Here is a 23,537-nt window from a genome sequence, read left to right on the forward strand (position 1 = left end):
CGCACGTGTGGGTGTTGTGTCACGGTGAAGTGATTAGCATATTGTGTAAACTAAACACCTAGAGATTAACTAATTAAGTGATCAGTTCTGGGTTGTTATTATTTGTTGTTGTTAATTAACTACTGCGGCAGTACATTTGTCAGCGTAGGTTAATACAGATTCCAAAGTGTATTGTGTTTTTGTTGTGTTTTCCCGTGAACTAAACGTGCTATAATAATATATACTTTATATAAGATCTTATCTCTGATCATACCCAGACGAGCCAGCGGGTATAACTGCCTGTTACAGAGAGATCTAATAGATATACAGTTAGGAGAGAGATTTGGATAATCGTGTTTTATTCAGTTACGGGTATTATTGGATCCCCGTGACAGTGCGTAAACATCTCCTAGATGTCTTGCATACCAATGCTGACGAGTGGCATCTGTTCGGGTTTGAGTTTAGAGTTTTCCTTCTCTTAGACAGATTGTCTTCCATGACTTACGTACTCTGTCCGTCCGTGCTATTTATCCATAGTTGGAGCTGGATTAGTGAGTGTCAGAGTGTGTCCATACATTGATGGGTCATGCACGCTGCACCTCTGGGGCTCCAGCTGCTCCGAGATCCCCCTCAGTCTAATCTGGGTCTACAAAGGTCCAGGTACCATGGTGTGCCAAGCTACATATACAGGGGGCACTGAGGGAGTCTTGTCTGTAGAGAGGTTATGTACCAGAAGGGTGGGACTTACATGCCTCTGCCTACCTTTTCACCATTAGGCTATCTGGCGGCTGCATCTGAAAGCGAGAAAGACAAGCCAACTACTTCACTACAGCACTAGACACATCACACAGACCTGTGGCTGAAGGACCACCACACCACTCCTTTGTTCTGATTTAGTCAGATTGAAGAAAATTCGGAAAATAGAGTCTAAACTTATAGGCCTACTACATGGAAACCATAGTTACTGTAACTATGATAATCATAGTACACACGTGTAGACTAGGCCTAGGCTTTAATATCTGGTTTCTGAAAGATAAACGTTGGTCAGAGATTAAAGTTGGGTTCTTTTTTGTGTTGTTATTGTTTTGTTTTTTGGGGGGTGGGTTGTTAAAAATTGCAAATGGTATTAATCATTATTTTTATTTATTAAATTTTATGTCTCTTTCTTTCACTTCCATTCTTCAGATTTTTGACAAGGCGACGAACGGCCACTTTCCGAGTTTTAATTACACCCTTACGAATATACCCGATCCTTTCCGAACATCCTGCAATGCTTTATGGGATTGACAAACGTCGGCCATATTAACAAAAATGGCTACGGCTGCGAAAACCAGAGAAGGTATATTTATATGCAAAAAATAAAATTATTTGTCATGTTATGTATATAGACCTTCTTTTTTTTCAAAACTAATGTTATATTTGAATAATCTAAAGGATTATTTTATGTTGTAAGTTTATTTTAGATCGATCATGATTGGGAAAATAATATTGTAACAACAACTGAAAAATGCATGATGATCACTGCGAACAAGACTTAAGATTTCAACTTAAAGAAATAAAAAAAACAGTTTTAATTTAACACTTTAATATGTATCAGAAACTTAAAAAACGCATTTTAAAAGAAAATAAAAAAAAAGTTTAGCTTGACAGTCACGATTGACATGTATTGTCAACGTCCCTAAGTATCCTCGTTTACTCGAAAACCGTACGGCGTACGACAAAGACTCTTAAGAGAAAATATCTGGTGTATACACTCAATCATGTCAGGCTATCAATTTAACAACATTAATGTTTACCTTGTTCAATTTATGAATAAAATGTATAAAAAGATAAGTACATACTCACATGGGAGCCTGGTGATCTCGCCCTGGTGAAGTCGTCCCGGGCGAGTTCGCCAGGACTTATTTTCATCGTTAGGCGAAGTTATCATACATATTAGACTTGCTAGAAGACATATATTACAACATATATTATAGTATATATCTACTGTCATTATCAGGATGTTTTTGTGCTAAAACTACACTGTCTACAGGGTTATACCACTTATACTACTATTTTTGTGTTGGGACACGCTGTGGCAAGATTGCCATATTTACTTCTGTGTTGCATGTCTGTTTAACGAAGTCGCCATTACATTATAACTCAACAATATTCAAGTTACAAGCAGTTTAATGTTTACTTCATTAAGTAAATACATGTGCAGTAGTCATGTTTTGATTTTCTTGTTGTAAAATGTAACATTGGTAGTTTACACTGACGAACACTTGCAGAACCGGGGCAGTTGCGCGTTTAAGTTTAAAACGATTATTTGTGCCCTGGTATTTAGTTTTTCATGAGTACCGATTTGCAGTTCGCGTAAATTTAATGTCAGCAACCGATACGCGAACAGATCGGCAGTTACGCGTGAAATATTGTGCCACTAGTTTTTAGTACATGCAGCAACTAGATGTCAGTTTCATTACGAAGCTGCCACTGCAACAAACATTTGTTTTGTTATCTGCAAAATACATTTACATAAATTCAATTATTAATAAAGATCACAATTTGTAAGGGGAAAACCTTGCTGGTCTTTGTTATTTTTGTTTTATTTTTAGGAGTCCAGATTTCTGCCAGAGGGTAAAATGGGTATTGTGCCATGCCCAATATTTTTAGCAGATTTTATTATTTTAAGTTAACCTTTTGACAAAATTAATTACTGTATGATTTTCTTAACCCTAAACTTAACACATTTGCTTTCTGGGGATGGCCCCACATACCCCCAGTTGACTGTGGTTGCATTCAATTCCATAGCACTATACCTACAAATTTCTTTCTGCCAGAAACACTTGACTTTGTAAGTTTTTCTGTTTAGCATTGAACACTAGATCAGTCTTTGCCATGAGCAAAATCAAGGCGAGCTGAAGATCACTCCTAAAAATTAAATGGTACTAGGCGAGCAATCACATAGTTCTAAATAAAATGTATTAAAATTTTATTATACAGCAATCAATTTGCCGCTTGTCTAAAACTTTCAGGCAAATGTGGTGGTGAGTGGGAATGATCATTTAGTCTTTTTGTTTTGTAGAAATTGAAGAGCAAGTGCGAAATATCCAGGCTAAGAAAGCCCAGCTACAAGCGGGTCCCAACGAAAATACCGAGGCAGATCGAGTAGGACTTGGAGCTGAGGGACATTACGATGTCGACATCTACGGTGGATCCGACAGTCGTTTTGACGGATACGTCACATCAATTGCAGCAACTGATGAAATTGATGTTTGTACCTTTGTCTCATTTGAATTATATTTTTGCAACTAAAATTGAAGAGTTAATTTTGATTATTTTATAACATTAATTAAAGGCCGGTACATAACGACTGGTGTATCAAAGGATGTGGGATGGTGCATATAAAAGATGCGTTACTACTACTAAAAAAAAAAATGATGCAGGTTTTTTTCTCTAAGACTAATATTATGTCAAAATTACCAAATGTTTGACATCCAATAGCCTATTATTTATACATCAGTGTGTTCTAATGTTGTCTTTAAAAATTACAAATCTTTTTAAAATTATTTTATGACTAACATACGTAAGAGAAATATTGTGGAGAAAACTGGGTGCATGGCTGAAAATATGACAAACTGTAACCATTTGTATTTTTTTTTTTTTTCTTCAATAAAGTTAAATGCTTCATTGAAAATAAAATACTATAATTTTGTTTATACTACATGTACATCATTAATTCATGTACTCAATAATATTACAAACATGGTAAAATAAATTACAAGACATTTGATTTTCTTAAATTTGCTTGTTGAAAACTTACTTTGGTTATATTAATCACACATATATATATATATATATATATATATATATATATATATATATATATATATATATACTCGTGGAAAAAAGTTCCTGTGCATCATTAAAATTTCAGTGAGACGTATATTTATAAAAATTTAAAATATTATGTTTTACATAGATGTACTAATTATCTGTCAAAAGTACAGTGATCCCTCCTGTCTTCTGAACCTGAAATACGGTCTACACAATGCTTGGTGTGCCGTTGGTGACGATATAACAACAACGTATTGACGTCATGTCATGGTCGTACTTTATGATCACCTAATCAGTTACGTAAAGTTCTTCCACTGATTGGCCTTAACAGAGGGATGTATTGGGATGTTAAACTTGTCATTTCCAAATGATTCCACATGTGTACCCACTTGATATTGACGATTGGTTAACGTGACGTCACGTGTTGACTCACTAAATATGGAAGATCCCTAGTATTCCTAAACTGTCGAGAACATCTCCACAGATACTGCATAGTTTTCTGATGCACACCAATGAACACCAAAATGACTAGCAACAACGTTTGTGCCATTCTAACTGCCATTCATGCCCATCTTTCGAAGAAGTTAATTTTCTTGGAGGCGTGACATCACACTGACGATGATCAGATACTAACAAAAGTATTTTTCTGAGTGATGAGAATCCATACAATAGTTTTAGAGTCTAATGATAAGAAAAATGACGTCAAAGAGGAGCATGTGACCAAGAATGCTAGTAATGCAACTTATGATCACAAAGCATGAATAGCTCGTGTAATTGACTAGGCACTGCTGGGATATGGAAGGAAGTGGTTACACGTTTATTTACTGAATTTATTATGACCAGATTTCAAGTAAATTATACTCTATATGCAATTATTTGGTGCACAGGAACTTTTTTCCGCGAGTATATAATCATGTTTTGTTTTTAGGATGATGAAGAAGTATCTGCTTCATTCCCAAAGAGGTCGACTTACACTGCGCCACTCAACTTGTTGCATGAAACTGCAGGAGACAAAGTAATATCCTTGTTTTATTTGTTTCTTTGTTAACCTTCTGACTACTGCAGGCGAGATATCTCGCCCGACGTCACGTCAGTCGATATACGGTACACTGTATACAGTGCATTCCCCAATTCATATTTCCCGCCGTTTTGCACACGACACTCACCGGAAACGGAAATATAATTAAAGAAAAAAGATTTTTTTTTCAAAATGGTGGTTTTTGTTTTGATTTTTTCAATTGAAAATACCTTGAAATTTTGAGTTCAAAAAGTGGTTTTCGGCAAGTATTTTCGCTTGACAACAATGGCGGCACGTCGCGGTAATTTTCAGGGATCGATAGCTGATTGTAACAGCTAATTTGATAATAAATTTGATCGTTTTACCAACAACGAAAATTACCAAATATTGCAACATGAATCGTAATTAGGGTTTTAAAAAATATTCTGGTCAGAAAACCACTGTTATCGGGAATAATGGACATAAATACTGGACAGCTGGCCACAAATACCCGTAAGTAAACGCAACTTTTTCGAAGCCGAAAAATAATAAAAATTACAAAAAAAGACACGAAAATAATACTTACCGATTCATATATGAACTTTATTTCATGTATTTATGAAACATTTAAGTGAATATATGTGAGTAAAAATTATAAACTTGTACCCACTCAACGTGGTTTTTGTTAAAAATTAATCCAGTATTCTAAAGGTTAAATATACAGTATTTCACGTACATTGTTTTTGTTTCTTATTTTTTGCTCAATTTTATTTTGCACAAGAAACATACATTATCCCCGAAGAAAGTGGAGAAGTTTGATAAAAATAGGCGAAGTGAACATTTATCGCGACATTTCATAACATTTCGTCAGTTTCCGTATTTAATAAAAAAAAGAATTCAATTTTTACACTTGGTTCTAATCATAATATTTTAGTGTAAAATATTACTTCTGGTAATAAAATTTAAACAAAACAGTTGTATGTTTCCTTAAACTACTGTTTAAAGCTTTTAAATTGTGGTGTAGCAATCTTTAAAATGAGCGTTGCAAATCACTACGTGATATTGAACAAAATGTTCCCTGATTTCTACTGTCTGCTTTGTTAAGAGAAGACGTGTAATAATGTAGACATGTGATTTGTTTCTTAAGGACTATGACCCGCTGGCTGAACATCGTATTCCAAAGATATCTGATCGGGAGGATGAGTACCGTGCACGAAGACGTAACATGATCATCAGTCCAGAACGATACGATCCATTTGCAGACGGTTAGTATCTCCTGATTACACTACTACCTTTCTCATAATGTATTGCAATTCATTATTGTTATATCTTTGTGCACTTTGTGAAAGGAGGAAGTACTCCAGTACCTCTGCATGATTTTATAATGGTATATACTTTTTTACGTCATTGATGAATTGTATGTTCTTCTTTTGTTATGTAAATATATTACCTTTGGGTTTGACATTGAATGTACAATGGCTATGTCATATTTTATGCATTCAGTTTGTCTAGACCAAAACAAGAATTTTGGTGGTGTTTTTTTTTTAATCACTAAAAATAATAATACTGTCATCCAATAAAGATTTGTTAATGTGCTACATTTTTGTGGTTTTTAAGTTGTTGAGATCCAGTTTTGCTTTGCTTACGAGCCAATGTGTTTGAATTATAAACAGTTGGTTGATGCCTGAAATTTTGATTATGAAATTGAGATGGCAGCTGAATGTTTTTAATATAGTTATGTCCTATTTGTGGCTATATTTTAATAAAAGTTGAAATTAATTGTCTTGCCTTCATCTTGAGATGTAAAACAATGATCCCATTAAATGTACATACTGATCATCATGGCTTCTTGACTGTTACTGGTATTTTACTGAATGTGTAGGTGCTTGCTAGGTTGGATTGTTTTGAAACAAACTTATTTTTATGATGTTGAACAGTGTATTTTTAAAAGAAAGTTTTTATGTATGAAAACAAAGTTTTTTTGATTAAAATTTTTATTGAAATCTTTACCATGATTTATGTATAATTGTTTAAGAATGGGTCCGATTTCTCTTTAAAAAGAGAGTACTATTTTTTGACAGTGACATTTTGTTTGGTTGAATTAGTTTTTCAAGAACATTCATTGCATGAATTTCATATGAATATTAGGTAACATGATTTATTTACTTTTAATTTAACGTCATTTTGTGTGGTTGTGTACGAGGTTGTGTGCTTTGTTAAGTGGAGTTAGACTGGTCAGGGTATTGTTAAATTGGGCTTTAACAAGTTGATTGTGTAGTTATTTTACTCTGTAATATTCACAATAAATAAACCAGATGGCCTGTAAAATCACTTCATCAAGGTTTTAAAATGGTTGATCTTTTTCTGCATATTTTCTTTTGATATTTTTAGAAATCATTTCCTTTGTTTTATGCCCTGAGGAGATGGTTATAATATTTTTTATAATTGAGAGTTTGAATTAGATAATATGGGTTTGTGATTTATTTATTTTTTATGATATGTGTGAAAAGACTGATTTTTATGTAGGTCTTATTCGTCTTGCAACTTCTTGTGTGGCTGTTTATTTGGAGAGGACCGTTGAGTTGGAATACCATATTCTAAAGCAACAGTTACGTTGATTGGGAACTGCTAACCCTACCACTACCAGTTTTGTTACGTTCTTGCAGTTCGGTGGTATATTGATACTAGATTTTGTGTAGACCTTGGATTATTTTTCAGTCACGCTCTGGTTTTAGGTGTGTTCCTGGCATTTTTTTATTTTTTTTAAGGTTGAGCTGTCGTATACCGGTTCGTGTTGTAGAATGATTTGTAATGGAAATAATGACTTCATTTGCTATTTGTAACTCGCGTGTTATTGTAGCTATATGACATATTTTATCATTTTGTTACAATAAAGGCCTATCCCTCTTTGTTTCGTCGTCAGTGTGTATGTATGTAGTTAAATCAGCCTAAAATATCATAAAGCAGACTGCAGTTTACAAAATTGCCAGTGATGTGGGTGTGTGTGGCAACTGTCTACACGGTATTGCCACAGTAGTCAAACAGCTAGTTGTGGAAATATGCTTGTTTCAATATCCTGTCAGTTGGGAAATAGTTGTCAGGGCTCACACTGGAATGAATTTTGTTTTAGCCATTCTTCAGATATGTAGAGCATTTCCGTGGAAATTATTCAAAATTAGTTAATTTAAAGAATATTTTATTGCAAAAGCCTAAATGTTGTAGCCTTTTTGAATAAAAATAAGCAATTGGCTAATTTGACAGTGGACAGGGTGAGCCCATTTTTCTTTTCTTTTTTTCATAATACTTATTACGACACTGAACAAAAGTTTAGTTGCCCCTCCATGTAATGGTAATTTTTATTTCATTTATTCATGTCATTTATTGTCTTGTTCGTATGAAATTATGGTTCAAGCATATTATTGTTGTGGACACACTCGTCTCGGCTATCTGGATGGTGATCCAGGGCAGGGATTGGTGGTTAATGAGAGTTTCATGTAGCTGCCTGTACAATTGGTCCAGCATGGAGCAAGTGTCGTGGTGAATGGATTCAGTAATATTCTGTACAAATAATACATACGTTTGGCTACAGTTTGAGTACAGTTAATTACATGGAGTGGAAACTGCAATATTGAGGTTTGATGTCCGTTTAAGTATTTCTTGTAGTTCTAAAAAATGTACTCAGCCTGTTCTGTGCCATTGTTCTTTGTAACTTGGTTTGTGGTGGTTACAAATAAAATTTGTGTTATTTGATACGGGGCAAATTGTTTTTCAACCATGGTATTTATGCCTTTTAAAACTAATTTGAAAGTAATTTATATGCCATTTCTTTTTGATGTAATGCTAAATTCACTTTTCACTAACCAGTTTTGTTATAGGTCCAGATATTTTGATGTTCTTATTTGCATGTACATCTATGTCAAGACTACTGTCTACAGAAAACTTGATGGTAGATGTTATATGAACTTGGGTGATCATTTACATTGAAACAAATTATTACATGTGTATATAGTTTTGGGTCTTAAGTTGTGCCACCCCATAACTGGTATATCAAAGGCTGTGGTATGTGCTGTCCAATCTGTGGGATGGTGCATGTTAAAGATCCCTTGCTATTGGAAAAATGTTTCCAGTTTCATCTAAACATATGATTCAGAATTATAAATGTATGCTATCCGATAGCTAATGATTAATTAATCAGTGTGCTGTAGCAGTGCCCTTGAAGAAAACTTTCACTATCTTTAAGTCATGCACGTTTTTATATTGCACCAGATTTTTAGTGGACTGTAAAATTTTCTTTGGCACAGGCAGTGAGTTTATAGACCTTTTCAGATATCAGAAACAGTTTGAAACAAGCATGTTTTCTTAATATACCTGCGTAAAACGTCTGTGAAACCAAACCAAAGTGAAGAACACTACTAATAGACATGTCTTTCCTTTCTAGCATCCATACGTTGAGCAGAGTGGACACAGCTGGCAACTTTAATGGCATAGTATCATTAAAGGGTGATATTCGAATCACCTAAGGTGCAAACTCGAATGAGATCTTCGACATACTGGACATAAATAGAGATAGATAGATTTCCTCTATTGCCAGAATGCACAGTGAATTTAAATTTAGTAATCAATATAAGTGGGAATTGCTAGGGTAATAACAAAAAAACAAAAAGCTGTAATTGTCTCCAGTTTGATTTGTTGAATTTTTTTTTAATAGATACATAAATTGTTTATATGAGTTGATATTTTAATTTTTATTCAAAATACGAACCCAAATATTTTACTATTATGTGCATTTCCGATCAGAATTTCTTGATGGGTTGGATTAGTCTATTGACATAAAGCCCTGATGATGCTAATAATTAAGTGTTTACTCGCATTAAACAAAATCTTATATTTTATGTTTTGCTCAAAATTAGTTTTTGTGCTATCTGATTGCTGGCTAATGTATGATCGGGAATGCACAGTTTATAGGATCTTCAATAGTGTGGATATATAAAGATTTATTAAGGCAATGAACAAATATTTCCCTAAAACGTAGCACCAAACATTCTTAAATTATAATGCAAGCAAGTAATTGCTGTGATTATTGGGCACTTAGATCGTGTGGATTGCTATTGGGTTAGTGGAGGAGAAAAACAGCAGTATCGAGTTATGTTCTAAGAACGGTTTAAATCAAAATACATTTGTTAGGCTAATTAATAACCAGTCAAAACAAACTGCACTTTTTTAACACAAGAGCACAAGTTAACCTAAAGTTAATGTTTAGTGTATATTGATGATCTTTCATTTCCATATCAAAATAGTTGGGTTGCAAATGCTTCAGTGTGGTTGGGGTATCCAATAAAGGATACTGTCGGCCAGAGTAATATCCCAAATTAAATTAAATATATGGGTAACACTAAATTGAAACCTACTGTTTTTGCCATTGGAAAATGAAACCTTTGATTTGAAGTGGGTTTTTTTTTTTTTTTTTTTAAATTTTAAAAAGAACCCACCCATTATGGCATCAGAATACATATAAAGGTCTTTTATGTGCATTTGCAGGGCTCGAATTTAACAGTTGCAACTTGCCATGCAGTAAATTGCTGCATTGTTTTAGTCGTATGCTCCAATGACCTGAAAATTAAACATTCTTACGGTCAAACTGGCCATAACTTATTTTGCGTGTTAGTAATTAGTCATCTTACACAAACACGACTACTGAAAGTTGTTTTATTACAAACACATGAAATTGTTCGCACTTGTTTATTTTCAGTGGGTGATGTGTCATATTAAGACACTTGTTGAAGTTTGCCTTGTTGCCCTGCCTTTCAGTGGTAATGCCCTAAACAAAATCTCCATCAGTGGAGGCCAAATGGCCTTGCCCTCTTATTTGCTGAATTCGAGGCTTGCAAGTGAAGGCTTGTTTTGTGTTTCATCTCGCAGAAACCCTGATTAAAAGAGACCTGTGTTTAAATTTTACATAGCATCAGCTCGTACACGTAACTTAATCATTACTGATGGATGAATATGTGGGAATTACAGTTGAATGTCTATAGGTTTTTACTTTTTTAAAGAACTCACACACACACGCAATAAATTCATTATTTTTTTTCTTCCTTTTTTTCATCATCTTCGCCAAAATCTTTCTCTCTTTTTTTTTTAATGCGATAGGTATCTTTTTTTAAATTGGGTAACTGATATCTAGGATAGGTAGTAACACCCTGTACTCTCAGAATATAGTTTAAAATGCCTGCTTGAAGATTTTTTAATTTTTTGGTTAATGTTGTGAATGTGACTGATGCTTTGTGTAGGAGAACTACACTAATTTGAGACTAATTTTAGGATTAGCGATGTCTTATTACTCACAGTGATGTCTGGAGGATGGAGCTCGAAGATCCAGCACGTACGTACATTGTGTATGAACAAATTCCATTTGTCATATTTACTATTCGTTTTGGACAGAAATCAACACTGGTACAAGGTTCTAGGGTGGGGGGTTTTAACAGTACAATGAAAAATTATTTAGCTTTGTTTTCTTTCTCTCTTTTTTGCATTTAATTGCCGGATTTATTGGCATATATCCTAAGTTCGTTAACAGTTTAATTTGTAACTTTTTTCTTAGTGTTGTAAACAAAGTTTTATTAGTAGTACTGTAATATTAAACAGAAAAAAATATTGTATATTTTTAAAGATTTCTGTTGTAGATTTCTATAATTTTTAAATATTTAAACAAAACGAACTTCGGATAAATATTTTTTTTTTTTTTACAAAATGTTAATAAAAAATTATGGAAATGATGAAAGCAATTATGTTTCCTAGTTTTGTTGTTTGATTTCTGTCCAAGCCCACTGAAATACATGCATCATTTACGTAAGATTTCTTAAAGCAAGGTTCTGTCAAAGATGATTTTTTTTAAAAGCACCCAGCAATCCAGTTTAATTCTTGCACTTTTTAAGTTTTTAACATAGATGCCAAAATCCACTAGTAAATTTATATCAAAGGTGCTAGGTGTTTTTTTTTAAGGTGTTTTTTGTTTTTGTTAGTGTGGAATTTGGAAAATTCTGCTTTTGTCATCACCTTGTCATGGTATTGTGTACCGTATATCTTCGCTTGTAAGTCGATCTCGGCTATAAGTCGAGTCCCTAATTTCAAGCCCTGAAAACTTATTTTTTTATTGACCCGTTTATAAGTCGACCCATGAAAAACTACTTATAAATATTGAAATATTTCTTATTTTCAGCACATGAGAACAATAATATTTGAACAAAAGAAAATTATTTTACAAACTTCGGTTTTCACGTTTTGTACATCGCAATATGATCAGACTATTCCAATCAAACTATCATTATTACATAGCATCAAAACGAAATATTCCCTTAGTAGAGAGTGAAAGCTGTTTGACTGTTACTGTATAGTACTGTACAGATGGTTTTGTGCACAGACAACAACTTTATTTATAAACACTGACAACAGATCACTACGATAAAACTGAAAGTATCACGTTTTGCCGCCATATTAATAATACATGTAAGGAGGATAACTCTGGAAAGTACACTGGTTTTTGTACCAAATGATTTGTGTCCCTATTGCTCTAGATAAGTGAACTGCAGAGATCAGTCTATTTTAAGGGAAAGCTTAGTAATATTCATGAAGTTAATCACCGCCAAAACATTGTTTGAACAACCATTAATGCCAGTGACCAGATTTCAAAATAAACTCAGGCAACAGGTAGTTAGTATTGTTTACATTTTTACTATTAGTTATGACTGTTAATTTAACTAAGTGGACTGTTGTCTTGGCATGTGAGTGAGATCGTACGCCTTTTCGCATAACCAAAACCATTCTAATGCCAAAAAAAATAGGTTATAAAAAATAAATGTGTCAAATTAACATATTTGAGTATAAATACATGGCATACTTCAACAATAAAACTTGTAAAATAATCCCCAAAACAGTAATATTTGTTGGTGAAATTTTTTTACCCTCTTATAAGTCGACCCCCCAAGTTATAAAATAATTTTTGGGTGAAAAAAATTCAACTTATAGGCGAAGATATACGGTATATTGTGTTTTGTGAATTGACGAATGGTCCCTTGCATCCCTGAATCTCTTAAACAAGGATTTTATTTGTTTATTTTTAATATCAGTCAGAAAGGTATCTTGAAATATCTTCTTTTTTTTTTTTTTTGCATTTCATTCATTTCTTATTTTTGGTGGAACCTTCTTTAAGCTCATTGTATCACAGTAAGTTTTATTGATGTAGGGTTACTTGTAAAGTTGGTATGCATGTATTTCTTTTGGGGGAAAATAAAGTTGCATATCGGATATGCAGTAAATTTTAAAACAGTTTATTCAACATGCTTACATTTTTTAATTGTCACGACTCCTTGTCGTGACTATTTCTTCTTTATTTTGAAGGCGGCAAAACTCCAGACCCCAAGCTGAATGCAAGAACATATGCAGATGTGATGACAGAGTTACAGCTGGGAAAAGAACAGGTAGGGTATTGTAACCCAGTGGGTTACAAACATACATGTCAACTCTTATGGATCACCCATAAGACTTACAGATTTTTTAGCATTTGACAGTCATACGGGCGTCGGACAAATTCCTTACGGGTAACACGCATTTTCAAGTTTTTACTTTTTTTCATGATTATTTTTTTTACGTGACTCGTTATCATCTAAGTAAGCCATCCTTCGTGAATCGGGAAACGGCCATTTTGTTATATTTATTTTGGACGAGAGGTGCCACCTAGCGGATATATGTGCACTAATCAAAATTGTACTTGTTAATAGTCTCGATTTTCATTTTCATGTTGCCTTGAATTTAAAATCATCAGTTCCCAGTCCTTTTGCAGCTCGCTTATGGATTTTTGTCCACAGTCTTATAGGTGTTGATCAGTAAAGGTTGGCATCTATGGTTACAATGTGATATACAAAAATAGGAAACTGTTTGTCCAAAATAGACAGCTGTGTTCAGAAAGTATCGAGCCTGAAATAAAAATTAAAAAAATTATAATATGTTTTTTTTAAATGGTAGATTGCATATGTTTCTGGCTTGTTTTAACAAGTTGAAGGTGGAGGGATTCTAATACAGAATAAAATTCAATAATTTGAAATTATTTATATGCATCTAAATAAGTTTTAAAAGGCCATTCAGCTTACCAGGAGGTTATCACATGTCATAAAAGTCAAGAATGGTGCATCATTCTCCACTTTTAAAAAAACAAAAAAAACTCCACAACCAAAATTTTGATATCAGTTGTGTGCTGTTAAAATGTAAATGACACATACAAGTATCAGTCCAGTGAGAAAAGTGATAATGCATGAATAACAAAGTATCGGCATGATCATGGAAATTGTAGACTTCATAAATGTGACATAATCTATAGGGTACAAGGCAAGATTGTAAATAATAGCAAAACAATCTTTTGTTTTTCTGTGTTAGGCTGGACTACGCAAACAGATGTCTGAAAAGGCCAAGGCAGGAGAACTGCGTGCTGTGAATGGCGCTGGTGGAGACTCCAGCCAGAAGGTGCCAGAGAGGAAACGAAAGCGATGGGACATGAGCAAGCAGGATGAGGCTCCGGCCAAGAAGAAATCGTCATCGTGGGATGCCGCCGAGGCTGGCACACCGTCTAACAGTAGGTGGGACGAGACACCGGGGAGGTCTAAGGGGGAGCAGACCCCTGGAGCCACCCCTGGTGGCAGCCAAAGACAGTGGGACACTACTCCCGGCCACGCCACGCCCGGAATGGCCACGCCCGTTCGTAGTGATGGCACACCCGGTCATCAGCCAACACCGAGCGCTAGGAGAAATAGATGGGATGAAACGCCTCGCACAGAAAGAGGTGGGCTAAACTTACACTGGTTTCTCTCTTTTAACTATACTGATGTCCAAAAGAAACTATACCAATACTCTGAGAGACTACTGAAGAAAAAACAATGTATGTTGCATGTTCAAAAGATATATATTCATGAGAGTGGTGTTTTGGCATGTTGGGAACAAAATTACCATTTCATTTTCATTATCCAAATTATAAAGGAAATTAAATAAAAAAAATTGGTATAGTTTCTTTCGGACGTCAGCATATTTCTTTTTGTTTACAGATAATTTGTAATAGTTAAAAACTGCTAGTCATAATATTCGTGCTTAAATTATGATTAGGAGTTTATACATATCTTAGCATGATCAATGTTTATGACGGTTTTAGATTTTTCTGCTGTTAATGTTGGGTAGGGGGAAGTTTTTGATAATTTTCTGCCGGTAAAAACACGAAATAGCACTCAGATAGTGGGAATTCACTGATCTTGCAAGACTCATGCAAGATAAATCTAAAACTAGCTAAATAATATCAAAGAACGTTGAACTAAAATGTTCACAAAGTCCTCAACAAGACACATTTTAGGCTTCGTATCCAATAAAAAATCTCAAATATCTTAACATAAATGAAAATTTTTTATTATTACAGTTTTCAAATGTTGATGTTTTTTTAAATTTTAATTTAATCTTTGAAATTGCTTTGACAGAAACGCCGGGTCATGCTACTCCTGGGCATGGCACACCGGGGCATGGCAGCGGCTGGGCAGAGACCCCGAGGACAGACCGTGGTGGGGATCTGATAGAGAGCACACCCACCCCTTCTGCCAGCAAGAGACGATCACGCTGGGACGAGACGCCCGGCTCATCCACCCCAAGTGCAATGACTCCCTCGATGACACCCGGAGGTGGGGCTACCCCGAGTTTGACTCCAGGGGGCCACACGCCTGGTGGTCACACCCCTAGTCAGATGACCCCGGGTGGGTTGACCCCAGGGGGATTTACTCCCGGAGGATTCACACCAAGTGGAACCACCCCGACTGGTGTTAAGGCTATGAATATGGCCACACCCACTCCTGGTCACCTGATGTCTATGACGCCCGAACAGCTGCAGGCGTACACCTGGCAGAGAGAAATTGACGAAAGAAATAGACCTATGGGAGACGATGAACTCGACAGCATGTTTCCACCGGGATATAAGGTATGTGGTTTTGTAGTGGTCAGTGAAGACTGATTGATACGTATACTCTTCTTTTTTCTTTTGGTTTAGGTGTGTTCGCATGTCATTAACTTAAAATTAACAAAAAGCAAAAGTAAAATTTAACACATGTTAATAGAATACATTACATTCAGAATTTTTTTTTAAATCATGAAATCTTAACAACCTTAAAATTTAGCAATAGCTAAATAGCCGTCCTTTAAACAGTGTGAAAATCTAATGAAATCTGCATGTTTGTCTTTATTACTACAAGGCAGACTTTATAACATAGCATCTTCAAATATTACTATTACTGAGATCATTGTTAACTTAAATTTGATAATATTTTATGCTTGTTTATGTGAAAGCTGTATTTCTGTTTTTTCTTTTTTAAGGTTCTCCAACCTCCTGCAGGATATGTTCCAATCCGAACTCCAGCTCGTAAACTAATAGCCACACCGACTCCAATGGCTGGGACACCTGCGGGCTTCCGTATGCAAACTCCAGACAGAAAGACGGAAATTGTAGACATGCAGCCTAAAGGCAACCTGCCCATGATGAAGCCTGACGACATGCAGTACTTTGATAAACTGCTAGTAAGTTAATTCTGATGAATGTAGCATATAAAATATGTATGATCCGTATTGTGTCAGTCAACTGATGAGCATATTGTCGTTTTAGACAAAGACTTTAGTTTTTATTAAAAATATGTTATGTTCAGTATCATAATGTCTTGAATTTCCATTACTGTTTGGAAATAAATGAGACAGTTATAGCAGATCTTGCCATTTACGGGTAGCTATCACTGGGTCCCCATCACTCTTCTGAGCCTACTTTGGGAGAGTAATTTAAACTACCTTTAAAAACCTAAATAAATATCGATGGTCAGGATGGTAACATCTTAAAGTGAGAAGAGCAGTTATTCTCTCCCCACCATTTTTTCACATCTAGGTCTGGTTTTATACAAATAAATACTTCATAATGTTATTTAGGTTTGTATCAGCTCAAAGCCTTTCAAGGTGTTGGCATATTTTATATGCAGCTGTAAACTATTTTATTATTGTTACCATAGTTGACTTGTTCTCATTACCCCAAAATGCAATGCTAGAACTGCTTATTATAAAATAAAATAAAAACTTTCTCCAGGTTGATGTAGACGAAGAGACGTTGACTCCAGAAGAACAGAAGGAAAGAAAGATCATGAAGCTGTTGCTTAAAATCAAGAACGGAACACCTCCAATGAGAAAAGTATGTCCTTAATTACTTAATACTATGTTGCACCTCCAATGAGAAAAGTATGTCCTTAATTACTTAATACTATGTTGCACATCCAGTGTTCTAGATTAACGGTATCCCGATATCCCGGGGATACCAGAATTTATTTCTGGATACCAGACTTCAAGAATCCAGTATCCCACCATATAATGTTGTTTGTTTGTTTTTTTCTTTTTTTTTAATCCTGCGTTGTTATTTTTCGCTGAAACAATGAAAGTCATCATTTACTGGTGGAGTTAAGTAACAGTGTTGTCCAAGTTTGTTGCAATGTTATTTATGAATTTCATTTAAGTGGGATACTAAATTCTCAGGTGAGATACCAGATTTTGAAATGTTAGTATCCAACTGGGATACTGCCCAAAATGTTTAATCTCGAACACTGACATCCAATGAGAAAAGTATGTTCTTAATTACTTAATACTATGTTGCACCTCCAATGAGAAAAGTATGTCCTTAATTACTTAATACTATGTTGCACCTCCAATGAGAAAAGTATGTTCTTAATTTCTTAATTACTTAATGTTGCACATCCAGTGAGAAAAGTATGTTCTTAATTACTTAATTACTTAATGTTGCACCTCCAATGAGAAAAGTATGTCCTTAATTACTTAATACTATGTTGCACCTCCATTGAGAAAAGTATGTTCTTAATTTCTTAATTACTTAATGTTGCACCTCCAATGAGAAAAGTATGTTCTTATTTTCTTAATTACTTAATGTTGCACATCCAGTGAGAAAAGTATGTCCTTAATTACTTAATGTTGCACATCCAGTGAGAAAAGTATGTTCTTAATTACTTAATGTTGCACATCCAGTGAGAAAAGCATAACTTTTCCTATTGTTATTAATAAAAGAGCTCTTGGTCCTAATGGAAAAATAGAACTGGTTTCCTCTAAGTTTCTTTTGTCAGAATGAACAAATGTTTGACATCCAGTAGTCAGTGATTAATATGTCAGAATGAACAAATGTTTGACATCCAGTAGTCAGTGATTAATATGTCAGAATGAACACACGTTTGACATCCAGTAGTCCGTGATTAATATGTCAGAATGAACACACGTTTGACATCCAGTAGTCAGTGATTAATATGTCAGAATGAACACACGTTTGACATCCAGTAGTCAGTGATTAATATGTCAGAATGAACACATGTTTGACATCCAGTAGTCAGTGATTAATATGTCAGAATGAACAAATGTTTGACATCAGTAGTCAGTGATTAATATGTCAGAATGAACAAATGTTTGACATCCAGTAGTCAGTGATTAATATGTCAGTGTTAACAAATGTTTGACATCCAGTAGTCAGTGATTAATATGTCAGAATGAACAAATGTTTGACATCCAGTAGTCAGTGATTAATATGTCAGTGTTAACAAATGTTTGCCATCCAGTAGTCAGTGATTAATATGTCAGAATGAACAAATGTTTGACATCCAGTAGTCAGTGATTAATATGTCAGAATGAACACGTTTGCCATCCAGTAGTCAGTGATTAATATGTCAGAATGAACAAATGTTTGCCATCCAGTAGTCAGTGATTAATATGTCAGTGTTAACAAATGTTTGACATCCAGTAGTCAGTGATTAATATGTCAGAATGAACAAATGTTTGACATCCAGTAGTCAGTGATTAATATGTCAGTGTTAACAAATGTTTGACATCCAGTAGTCAGTGATTAATATGTCAGAATGAACAAATGTTTGACATCCAGTAGTCAGTGATTAATAAATGTTTGACATCCAGTAGTCAGTGATTAATATGTCAGAATGAACAAATGTTTGACATCCAGTAGTCAGTGATTAATATGTCAGAATGAACAAATGTTTGACATCCAGTAGTCGGTGATTAATATGTCAGTGTTAACAAATGTTTGACATCCAGTAGTCAGTGATTAATATGTCAGTGTTAACAAATGTTTGACATCCAGTAGTCAGTGATTAATATGTCAGTGTTAACAAATGTTTGACATCCAGTAGTCAGTGATTAATATGTCAGAATGAACAAATGTTTGACATCCAGTAGTCAGTGATTAATATGTCAGAATGAACACGTTTGCTATCCAGTAGTCAGTGATTAATATGTCAGAATGAACAAATGTTTGACATCCAGTAGTCAGTGATTAATATGTCAGAATGAACAAATGTTTGCCATCCAGTAGTCAGTGATTAATATGTCAGAATGAACAAATGTTTGACATCCAGTAGTCAGTGATTAATATGTCAGTGTTAACAAATGTTTGACATCCAGTAGTCAGTGATTAATATGTCAGAATGAACAAATGTTTGACATTCAGTAGTCAGTGATTAATATGTCAGAATGAACACGTTTGCCATCCAGTAGTCAGTGATTAATATGTCAGAATGAACAAATGTTTGCCATCCAGTAGTCAGTGATTAATATGTCAGTGTTAACAAATGTTTGACATCCAGTAGTCAGTGATTAATATGTCAGAATGAACAAATGTTTGACATCCAGTAGTCAGTGATTAATATGTCAGTGTTAACAAATGTTTGACATCCAGTAGTCAGTGATTAATATGTCAGAATGAACAAATGTTTGCCATCCAGTAGTCAGTGATTAATATGTCAGAATGAACAAATGTTTGACATCCAGTAGTCAGTGATTAATAAATGTTTGACATCCAGTAGTCAGTGATTAATATGTCAGAATGAACAAATGTTTGACATCCAGTAGTCAGTGATTAATATGTCAGTGTTAACAAATGTTTGACATCCAGTAGTCAGTGATTAATATGTCAGTGTTAACAAATGTTTGACATCCAGTAGTCAGTGATTAATATGTCAGTGTTAACAAATGTTTGACATCCAGTAGTCAGTGATTAATATGTCAGAATGAACAAATGTTTGACATCCAGTAGTCAGTGATTAATATGTCAGAATGAACACGTTTGCTATCCAGTAGTCAGTGATTAATATGTCAGAATGAACAAATGTTTGACATCCAGTAGTCTGTGATTAATATGTCAGAATGAACAAATGTTTGACATCCAGTAGTCAGTGATTAATATGTCAGAATGAACAAATGTTTGACATCCAGTAGTCAGTGATTAATATGTCAGTGTGCTTTAGTAGGGGGCAGGACGTAGCCCGTTGGTAAAACACTTGTCTGATAAGCGGTCAGTCTAGAATTGTTCCCAGTCGATGAGCCAATTGGGATATTTCTCATTCCAGTCAGTTCGAACCGGCCTCGGTGGCGTCGTGGTAGGCCATCGGTCTACAGGCTGGTAGGTACTGGGTTCGGATCCCAGTCGAGGCATGGGATTTTTAATCCAGATACCAACTCCAAACCCTGAGTGAGTGCTCCGCAAGGCTCAATGGGTAGGTGTAAACCACTTGCACCGACCAGTGATCCATAACTGGTTCAACAAAGGCCATGGTTTGTGCTATCCTGCCTGTGGGAAGCGCAAATAAAAGATCCCTTGCTGCTAATCGGAAGAGTAGCCCATATAGTGGCGAAAGCGGGTTTCCTCTCAAAATCTGTGTGGTCCTTAACCATATGTCTGACGCCATATAACCGTAAATAAAATGTGTTGAGTGCGTCGTTAAATAAAACATTTTCTTTCTTTCCAGCCAGTTCACCACAACTGGTATATCAAAGGCTGTGTTATATGTTATACTTTATTGTGGCAATGGTGTATATAAAAATCTCTTGCTACTAATGAAAAAAATAAGTGTTTCCTCTTAGACTATATGTCAAAATTACCAAAAGTTTGACATCCTATTGCCGATGATTGGCTCTAGTGGTGTCATTAAACAAAATCATTTTTGTTTTGATATATCAAGATTTTGAGGTCTTGCTAATTCTTGGGCTTAAAAAGAAAGAACTAAACTTTCTTCTAAATTTAAGAGACAGTTTTAATTCAATTTCGAAGCTTGTTCAATATCTTTTGTCTTCAGGATTTGTTAAACTGGATACTGATGCTTTTTTATTTTCATTCTATAAAGGCAGCTATTGTAAGTAGTGTACTGTACAGTCCTTATGATTAAATCAGTGTTTGTGTTTTCTTTCATAGGCAGCCCTCAGGCAGATCACAGACAAGGCTCGGGATTTTGGTGCTGGACCTTTGTTCAATCAGATCCTGCCACTCTTGATGTCCCCGACTCTTGAAGATCAGGAGCGCCATCTGTTGGTCAAGGTCATTGACCGAATTCTCTACAAGCTTGACGACTTGGTGCGTCCATACGTCCACAAGATACTAGTCGTCATTGAGCCGCTGTTGATTGACGAAGATTATTACGCTCGTGTTGAGGGCAGAGAAATCATCTCTAATTTGGCCAAGGTAAGAAATTAAAAGTGTTAAAATGCCTTGAGGCAAAATATATTTGTTTTGTTGGCTCTTGTATTTAAAAAAGAAAAAATGAGAGTAAAAATATGACATATACATCATAAAAGATTTAGTTTTTTTGTTTACGTGTGTAGGAATTGTCTAAATGAGAGTATTTTTAGTTGCTGTATTAAATAGTTAATGTAAATCCCATAAGTTACAGAACTGGAAAATTTTAAAACTAAAAGTTTCAAGATTCCTGATTTTAATGCATGTTATCATCATTGCCATTTCTAAGATAGTATGGTGGAAAATTGTTGATTGGACACTGAATTATCCATGTGGATTAAGTTATGATTTCACCATCTAGTACATAACATACTAACCATTAAAAACTTTGCCATTTCATGAAAAAATTTAAAAAATTCATCTATTCTTCAGCTGTTTGTTTTTGTGTTAAACGTGTAGATATTTATTTGCAGGCTGCGGGTCTTGCAACTGATCATCCATTTATGAGCTGTTTGTTTTTGTGTTAAATGTGTAGATATTTATTTGCAGGTTGCAGGTCTTGCGACTGATCATCCATTTATGAGCTGTTTGTTTTTGTGTTAAATGTGTAGATATTTATTTGCAGGCTGTGGGTTTTGCGACTATTACCATCCATTCTTCAGCTGTTTGTTTTTGTGTTAAATGTGTAGATATTTATTTGCAGGCTGTGGGTTTTGCGACTATTACCATCCATTCTTCAGCTGTTTGTTTTTGTGTTAAATGTGTAGATATTTATTTGCAGGCTGTGGGTTTTGCGACTATTACCATCCATTCGTCAGCTGTTTGTTTTTGTGTTAAATGTGTAGATATTTATTTGCAGGCTGTGGGTTTTGCGACTATTACCATCCATTCGTCAGCTGTTTGTTTTGTGTTAAATGTGTAGATATTTATTTGCAGGCTGCGGGTCTTGCGACTATGATCATCCCATTCTTCAGCTGTTTGTTTTTGTGTTAAATGTGTAGATATTTATTTGCAGGCTGCGGGTCTTGCAACTATGATCATCCCATTATTCAGCTGTTTGTTTTTGTGTTAAATGTGTAGATATTTATTTGCAGGCTGCGGGTCTTGCGACTATGATTTCGACGATGAGACCAGACATTGACAACATGGACGAGTACGTCCGTAACACGACGGCCCGTGCGTTCGCTGTCGTCGCGTCCGCCCTGGGAATCCCGTCTCTCCTGCCCTTCCTGAAGGCCGTGTGTAAGAGCAAGAAGTCGTGGCAGGCCAGGCACACTGGCATCAAGATTGTACAGCAGATCGCCATCCTCATGGGCTGTGCCATTCTACCCCATTTGAAGAACTTGGTGGAAATTATTGAACATGGTGTGTATCTAGCACTTGTGAAGCCTGTTTGGTGGGGGGGGGGGGGGGGGGGGGGGGAGGATTCCAGAAATGATCTTAATTTTCATTGATGCAGAGTAAAGAAAGCATTGCCACTGACCACCTTTTCACTTGTATTATCGATTTTTGGTGTTGTATTTTAAATAAATAAAAGGCGACAACTTACGGGACCAAACATTATTCTCTTCAGTGGTGGGTGGATTCCAGAAATGATCTTGATTTTCATAGCCGCAGAGTAAAAAAAAACTTTCCCGCTGACCACCTTTTCACTTGTATTATCAATTTTGGGGCTGTATTATCAATGAACAAAGGCTGTAACTTACTGGATCCAAACATTATTTGTACAGCATTCCCCGTTAGATAGTATACATGTTGAATAAGTTGAATGTTTTGCTAGCAGTTGTTAAAAGTCAATATGTTGCAAGAAGTACATCTTATAAGCCTAGCGTGCAGCATTACTAGTTATGGATTTAAAAATTATGAGAATATCTGTTAATTGGATAGTCATTAAATTCAACTATATCATCAAAGAATTTTCTATAGTAATTTCATCTAACTGCATCCACATAAACATTGATTATACAGTAACTGATTTATTTTATCATCATATTGTGTTACTAGGTCTGGTTGATGAGCAGCAGAAGGTACGAACTATCACTGCGTTAGCTCTGGCTGCCTTGGCCGAAGCTGCTACACCGTACGGTATCGAGTCCTTTGACAGTGTGCTCAAACCTCTGTGGAAGGGCATCAGACAGCATAGAGGAAAGGTAGGCATCCTGTTGCAGTTCCGTCAAA

The 23,537-nt window shown here is 35.2% G+C and overlaps 1 protein-coding gene across 3 annotated transcripts in view; it reads left to right on the top strand.

The window, feature by feature from the left end:
• The first annotated feature begins 1,252 nt into the window (after positions 1 to 1,252).
• The window catches only part of LOC121380409 (splicing factor 3B subunit 1-like), a 41,006-nt gene continuing 18,721 nt past the window's right edge, over positions 1,253 to 23,537 (top strand). The window contains exons 1-12 of one of the 3 annotated variants that reach the window (XM_041509209.1): positions 1,253 to 1,318; positions 3,044 to 3,231; positions 4,724 to 4,810; positions 5,940 to 6,057; positions 13,187 to 13,266; positions 14,219 to 14,621; positions 15,301 to 15,791; positions 16,184 to 16,384; positions 16,935 to 17,036; positions 21,099 to 21,365; positions 22,454 to 22,724; positions 23,364 to 23,509. In XM_041509209.1, coding sequence (XP_041365143.1) covers positions 1,291 to 1,318; positions 3,044 to 3,231; positions 4,724 to 4,810; positions 5,940 to 6,057; positions 13,187 to 13,266; positions 14,219 to 14,621; positions 15,301 to 15,791; positions 16,184 to 16,384; positions 16,935 to 17,036; positions 21,099 to 21,365; positions 22,454 to 22,724; positions 23,364 to 23,509 — 2,382 coding nt within the window. In that variant the 5' untranslated portion in view covers positions 1,253 to 1,290. Of the gene's footprint in view, positions 1,319 to 3,043; positions 3,232 to 4,723; positions 4,811 to 5,939; positions 6,058 to 7,424; positions 11,185 to 13,186; positions 13,267 to 14,218; positions 14,622 to 15,300; positions 15,792 to 16,183; positions 16,385 to 16,934; positions 17,037 to 21,098; positions 21,366 to 22,453; positions 22,725 to 23,363; positions 23,510 to 23,537 lie in introns of those variants that run through there. The other 2 variants (XM_041509211.1, XM_041509210.1) reach the window with 2 other exon arrangements.

This window comes from Gigantopelta aegis, chromosome 9 (genome assembly GCF_016097555.1).
Source record: "Gigantopelta aegis isolate Gae_Host chromosome 9, Gae_host_genome, whole genome shotgun sequence".
Taxonomy (NCBI): domain Eukaryota; kingdom Metazoa; phylum Mollusca; class Gastropoda; order Neomphalida; family Peltospiridae; genus Gigantopelta; species Gigantopelta aegis.